This window comes from Aegilops tauschii, chromosome 3, assembly GCF_002575655.3.
Source record: "Aegilops tauschii subsp. strangulata cultivar AL8/78 chromosome 3, Aet v6.0, whole genome shotgun sequence".
Classification (NCBI taxonomy): domain Eukaryota; kingdom Viridiplantae; phylum Streptophyta; class Magnoliopsida; order Poales; family Poaceae; genus Aegilops; species Aegilops tauschii.
This window is the reverse complement of record NC_053037.3, coordinates 12,578,703-12,586,042: the sequence shown is the minus strand read 5'-3', so window position 1 is coordinate 12,586,042 and position 7,340 is coordinate 12,578,703. Positions and strand designations below refer to the sequence as shown.

At 47.0% G+C, this 7,340-nt stretch overlaps 1 protein-coding gene across 1 annotated transcript; it reads right to left on the bottom strand.

Moving 5' to 3' along the window:
• Positions 1–5,345: 5,345 nt before the first annotated feature.
• On the bottom strand, positions 5,346–6,899 carry LOC109771954 (UDP-glycosyltransferase 72B1). The gene has a single exon (XM_020330652.3). It carries the CDS (start codon positions 6,841–6,843, stop codon positions 5,419–5,421), a length of 1,425 nt encoding a protein of 474 aa, XP_020186241.1. The 5' UTR covers positions 6,844–6,899; the 3' UTR covers positions 5,346–5,418.
• Positions 6,900–7,340: the final 441 nt, after the last annotated feature.

Here is a 7,340-nt window from a genome sequence, read left to right as displayed (position 1 = left end):
GCAGTTCCAAACTGCCCACAATAGAGCACATACTCCTACGCGAATGTGTCTCGCTGTTTCGGGATCTATCCCGTTAAGCCACGTCCCAAATAATGTGCTAACAGAATTCGGGGGAGTAATGTTAAACGCTATGTGAACCGACCGCCATAAATTTTTTGCTAACGGGCAGTCAAGAAAGAGGTGTTTGATGGATTCATCCATATTACAAAAACTACATCTTGTAGGTCATGTCCAGTTGCGCTTTACCAGGTTGTCCTTAGTTAAAATGACTTGTTTATGCACAAACCACATAAACACTTTAATTTTCAAAGAAACATTGACTTTCCAAACATATTTGGAACTAGGAATAGAGTTAGAATTGATAACATCCATATACATGGATTTAACCGAAAACTCTCCATTCCTAGTAAGCTTCCAGCACAACTGATCGGGCTACACAGTGCCAGGCATAATACAAGGCCAAAATGCAGCATCAGACAGTTGAATTTCGTGCAAGGGTCACACAAGGTCTGCATGCATGCCTTCTTCATGTGAAAAGAAAGAGAAACAGTCCAGGACTAGCAAGAACAAAATTGCACGCAGAGTGCGGTAATATACTCATGACTATATGCATGGCCATCTGATGATCTAGCCATGTGGCTCATCTATATATAGTCCGTCACAAAGTCTGGAAGCTATATATTGGTTTAAATGGGAGCATAAAATCTTAGACTTAGTAGGCTACTTAGCTACATACAACTCCTATGAGATATTGAAGTGAAACAAACAAGCCAAATGTTTTCCTATGCGACTGGTGCGATCAAATAACACGTAGCCAGAAACTAATCAGGCAAATGATGATGCGTGATAGGTTTTGTATCAGCTGGCTGGAAGCTATTTGGATTGGAACCTAAGCGCACAGAACGTTCGGATTGAAGATCATTTTGTATCACTTCAAACAACACACACATGTTGTCGGCTCAGCCCACAGTGAGCTCACCGGCAAGGAGCCCATCTCCCTCCACCACGCTGTACATGTGCAACACCGGCATGTCCCAGCTGCACGTCCACGAAGTTCTCTAACTTTCCCGTGTCAAGCCTCACTCTCGATGAGCATCACGGCCACCACCGCCACCAGAGAAGCAACATCTGGAACATTTAGCCTTGGAAGGTGACCTTAATGGCGTGATTTTTTCACATTCCTTTTTAAAAAAGTGGCTGGAAGCATGGAAAAGGTTCTATACTTCTATGGTGAGATCGAAGTTATCTGAAAAGTCCCATATGGGTGAGATTAGATCTGGTTCCAGCTTTATTTCTAAAGGAACCTCCAACTTCCTTTTTTTACATCGCCCAGTCATCCATTCTTTTGTTTAAAAATGTGGCGGAAAACCTTAATATACATGGAGAGCACTATGTTTTTAGTTTATGATATAATAAATTTAACGAGACGGTACAAATGAAAAATGATTCACGCATATTTGAGCCATGGAAGCCACAATATTCGCCATCGATTTTACTGTGGAGTCTTCCCCCTCACGTTAGGGCTACCTCCTGGCATCGTCCTTCCCGTCACGGTGTGCCACAAATCCTCTCTATAGGTAGCATGAAAGAATTGCATGCATGATGCGGCAATATATTCATGATTAACCATTTCGATGATCTAGGCATGTGGCTCGTATATATATAGTCCACTGCCAAACGTATTCCTTCCTCGAGTAACAAATAGTAGCAAGTAAGAAGGCTATAGCTTTAAATGGAACTTTGTTTTTGGAGGGTAGGAAAGCTTTAATGGAACCATGTACTCATGTACTAAGTAGTGAACTATGAGATCTTGGAGTAACGACCTATCCATCTCCGGCTCGGCCGGCCACCTGTAGAAGTTGCGTTGAAACAAAATGTAAGGCAAGTAATCTTTGGGTTCAAATTGTAGAGGAAGCAACCTTGTGTGCACACTGTTATTTAGAGACGGCAATACTTCATACAGCTCGTCCATCATTTCCGTTTATTTGACACGTTTGCGTGCTCTTCAAGCTGCTACTAGTTAAAAAAAATGTGTCGAGAAAGAGTGTTAGTCCTAGACTTCTAGCATGGAGCTTGCCTCTAATAAGACTGTTTGCATGTAGCTGATTTGGATGTGTCGTAGGTAGATATGCAGTATCGGTACGGAGTGCAGACCGAGTGATCCGATTAGCAATATAGGTATGGAGTGCGGACCGAGTGATCCAATCAACAAAAAATGGTTGGTTTCTCATGTACATGCAGGATCGTGTGAGTAGGCAGCCAAGTGATTTGGTTGAGTTATGTTCCCAGGATTGGTGTTGTGAGGCGTGAGTTTAGTTGAGAGGCTAACAACAGCATACTATGCATGTAAATCAGGGGTGCTATATAAGATATAAAGATAAAAAGGTTGTGATGCATGTAATCAGGCATTAGGCTGGTCATAGTGGAGAGTACTTAGACTAGTGTCATGCATATGACACTAGTCTAAGTTACTACCTCCATAATGCAAAGTAACATAATAGTAGTGTCATAGTTGGCTTCATTTATTAGCTTGTAGACTCATTCTTTATTCGAAAAAAAAAGACTCATCCTTTTTTGGAAAGTGCTATGTTACAGTAGTGTCAAAGTAGTCTGTTACTCATCCTTTCCGGTTTATAAGGCTCAATTCAAAAATCTCAGCAATCAAGATAGATGATGAGTGGTGGAATAATTTTTGTAATTTGCAAAAGCACTTAATTAATGCGCTCGTTTTCCTCAAAAAATTGTGTTTACCAATGCATTAATTGCAATGCATGCATGCATGAAGTACATGCATTGGTCAATTTTTTCTTAATCCTTACATGCAATGGTTTAATGCACCTTTAAATCTGAATATGTGATGGGGAACAATCAAATTGAGACTTATAAAACGGGAAACCTAAAATTTTGAAATAAGCCCTATAAACCGGAAAGGAGAGAGTATTATGTTACTCTAAACACATCTCTCCTTATTAAATATATGCCACATAAGCAAACTTGTCTTGGACTGCGCTATGTTACCAGCCTTAGTGATGTAATCTATTGAAACTACTTACTTTTTCGACAAAAATATCTAATTTCCGTCAAAACTGGCAGCAAAGGCCACGAGTGCAAGCTGTGAAGTCCTATCCCTGTCAACTGTCAATATGCGAGAAACAATAAATGTGATTGGCACGCATGTTCTCGACGAGCATAGTGATGTGGAGATAAATGAAGGTAGCCTGAAGTTTCTAGGCTTGAGATCTTGCACGCTGACTTGGCTAGCAGGACCAGTGCAGAACACGAGGCTAAAATGCAGCAACAGCCGGTTTAATTTCCTGATGTATGTGGATCATGCATGGGATGCATGCATGCATTCTTCATGTAAACGAAGAGAAATAGAAACAAGGTATGACTAGCTCGAACGAAATTGCATGGAGTGCAGTAATATACTCATGACTACATACACATCGAATGATCTAGGCACGCATGTTGGCTCGTCTATATATAGTCCATCACAACCTGTGAGAGCTATAGCTTTAGGTGAAAGGCAAAGTCTTAGACTTAATGGACTATTTAGCTACATATACTACTATGAGATATTGGAGTGAAACAAACAAGCCAGCTGTTTTCCTATGCGATCAAATAATATGTTGCTACAAATTGGTCACAAAAATGATGATGCCAACCTGTAAATGACGATGAAAAGACAAATGTTTCCTATCAGTAGTTAACATGCGGCTTTGTCTGGGATCCTTGGGATCTTGGGGTTACCGGCATGTCCCCGTTTAAAACATCCTAAAAAAATGACGATGTGTGATCCATTCGGTATCAGCTGGTTGGAAGCCCTTTGGAGTAGAATCAAAATGCATAGGGCGCATGCATTGTAAATCATTTTTTATAACTTCAATAAACACCCACATGGTGGAGGTTGAGCCGATGATGACCACTCTTTGGGGACGAGACTTGCACTTTCCACCATCATATGATTTAGGCATGTCCCGGCAACATGTCCATGAACTTCTCCAACTTCTGTATGTCTAGCCTCACCGTCGATGAGCACCACAGTAGCTTACGCCACAAGCCAACAAACGGCAGGAATATTTAGCCTTGGAAGGTACACTAACTACTGTGAAATTTTCACTATAATGATGTGGTCTCCCGTTATAATTTGATAAAAAAGAAATAATTTTGGTTGGAAGCATGGAAAAGCCAATGTATCTTGGACTGGTTGTGGGTGAAGTGAAATTTCATAGCAGCGCAATAAGAAAAAAAAATAGAAAATATATAACTACTTACTTTTTCATCCAGGTTTGATACCCCGAAATTCTAGATTTTTTTAATCCTGATTTTATTTTTGATACAATTCATATAGGGTCCATGGGCACCCAAGAACTCTTGTGCTTGAGATCTTGCATGCTGACTTGGTCAGCAGGACCAATGCAATAATACGAGGCCAAAATGCAGCAACAACCACCGGTTCAATTCCTTCTGTAAAGGTCACACATGGTATGCATGCATGCATTCTTCCTGTGAAGTGAAGAGAAAGAGAAACAGGGTATGACTAGCACAAACGAAATTGCACGCGGAGTGCAGTAATATACTCATGATTAGATACATGGCCATCGGATGATCTAGGCATGCATGTTGGCTTGTCTATATATAGTCCATCATAACGTGTGGGAGCTATAGCTTTAAGTGGAAGCGCAAAGTCTTAGACTTAGTGGACTATTTAGCTATCCCCCCATATACTGGAGTGAAACTAACAAGCCAGATGTTTTCCTATATGACTGGTGCGGTCAAATAATCCGTAGTTGGAAATTGCTCACTCAAATGACGATGTATGATCCCTTCTGTATCTGCTGGCTGGAAGCCCTTTGGACTAAAATCCAAGTGCACAGGGCGCATGGATCGTAAATCATTTTGTGTAACTTCAACAGACACCCACATGGTGGCGCTCAGCCGATGGTGACCGCTCATTGGCGACACAACTTGTGCCTTCCACCATGTTTTACTCACGCAGCACCGGCATGTCCCGACAGCATGTCCATCAACTACTCCAACTTTCCCGTGTGTAGCCCCACCGTCGGCGAGCACCACAGTATCTGCCGTTACAGCAAACAAACGGCTGCAAGATTTAGCCTTGGAATTGGAAGGCGACTTAACTAGTGTGAAATTTTCAAGCAATGTATATTGGACCGCTCGTGGGTGATGTGAGATCTGATAGCGCAATAAGAAAAATTCAGAAGATTGTGGGTCAAGTTATTCCTAAAACCATAGAAGTTGTTCATCGAGAGCCCTAACCTGCCCAGAGACCAGTGTTGACCTGCTTATGTGGCGCTTGACTGTTGCCATGTCGACATAGTGTATGCAAAATAGCCCTTAGAATGCACATAGCCATTCGTAGCGAGATGTATGGTTGGATTGCTAACACGGTAACACCTAGCAATACTCGCCGCATGTCCACTTGCGCACCACCTCGTCCAGCGCGGTCGTGGCGGCACCTCCCTCAAGGAGAGCTTCTTTGGCCGCCTTCTGCAGCGCCGCCACCTTAGCTCTTACCTCGGCGCCTTTGCCTTGGCCTGTCATCACTTCCCTCACTGCCGCGGCGATCTCCTCCTTCCTCTTCGTCGCCGGCACTCGCATGGCGGCCCTGACACCCTCCGAAAGCATCACGGCGTTCTGCCGCTGCTCAGCGAAGAGCGGCCACGCAACCATGGGCACGCCGTGCACCAGGCTCTCCAAGACCGAGTTCCACCCGCAGTGCACCAAGAAGCCTCCCGTGGCCTCGTGAGCGAGCACCTCCGTCTGCGGCGCCCATGACGGCACGAGGAGGCCGATGTCCTTGGTCCTCTCCACAAACCCCTCCGGGAGGTAGGCCATGGGGTCCTTTTTGCTCTCGGCGTCGTAGTAGTTGGCGTTCACGGTCCCCTCGTCGCTCGGGCTCCGCACCGCCCACAGGAAGCGCTGCCCGGTGAGCTCCAGCCCGAGGGCCAGCTCACGCATATGCTCCGTCGGCAGCGAGCCTCCGGAGCCGAACGAGACAAAGATGACCGACTTGGGCGGCTGCCGGTCAAGCCAGTCCAGGCACGCTGCGCGCGGCTCATCGTTGGCGTCGGCCCGTATGAGTGGACCGATGTTGTACACCGGAGGGCGCCCGGGCTCCGGGTGAGTGAGCACCCTGGCAGCGTCCGGCTCGACGGCGTCGAAGGAATTTACCAGGATGGCCTCGGATTCGCGGTAGAGCCTGGCGTGGTGCACCATCCACCGGTAGCAGGGGTCGGACTTGTCCTGGAGCCCAGACATGACGTCCGGCCCCGGGATGGGCACGCAGCCGGGAAGCCTGACGGGCTCGGCGAGATCCCGGAACTCGCCGGGCATGGAGACGTCGAGCTCTGGCAGATGAAGCATGATCATGAGCCCATGGAGGTTCCCTGGATGGAACAGATACCTTCTCGGCACGCCGGCGGCCACGGCAGCGTCGAACGAGTCTGCCCCGAAGAGGTCGGCGACGTAGGCCACCAGCCGCGTGGTCTCCCTGAGCGCCGAGAGAACCCCCGTCAGCGCCGGCACCAAGCGGGCGCACTCCTCGGACATGAGCGTCTCGATGGTGGCGCCGGGGCCAAGGTCGGAGAGGTCGACAGGCGGGAGGGAGAGGGAGGCGATGGCAGGCGGGAGTGAGGCGAGGAAGGCCCGCTGCGTGGCGGACGCCGTGGACGCAAAGGTGATGAGCGTGGCCGTGACGCCGTGCCGCGCGGCCAGGCGCTTGGCAAGCTCGGCGAGCGGGATCAGGTGGCCCATCCCGGGCGTCACCAGCATCGCCACGTGCGGTGGCCGGCGAGCCTCGGCCGTGCTGTTCGCGTCCATGGTCTCGCTGCTGTGTTTCTCCTTGGGATTATTTATCCAACAGCATGCATTGCGGGTTAAATAGGGGAGGAGGGGGAGTGAATTAATTTATTCAAAGATTCATACCCCGAGATCTGATCTAGATCGGATAGCCTGCCCCCGTGATTGGGGATGGATCACGCGCGTACAGATTATATTGTCCGTTCACGCCCAATCATTGTGGCTATTTGGGGTTAGCTAAACATGCAATTATGGCAGGTTTCAACTTTACCATTCGATGGTGCACCAGAGTTTAACACTGGGGAAAAGCTTGAATTCACCGGTTGGAAACTCATCCACGTCGTCCGACTCCCCCGGACAACACTGATGTCGCCCGTGGAGCCCATCCGTCTTTCCCTTTTCAACCTTATCTTTTCACCGACCTCTCTTCCTCGCTCGTTTCTTGCGCATCTTTTCACATATATATCTTCATTCCTTAGAGCATCTACAGCCGCATATAACAAATATGATCCCTCAAA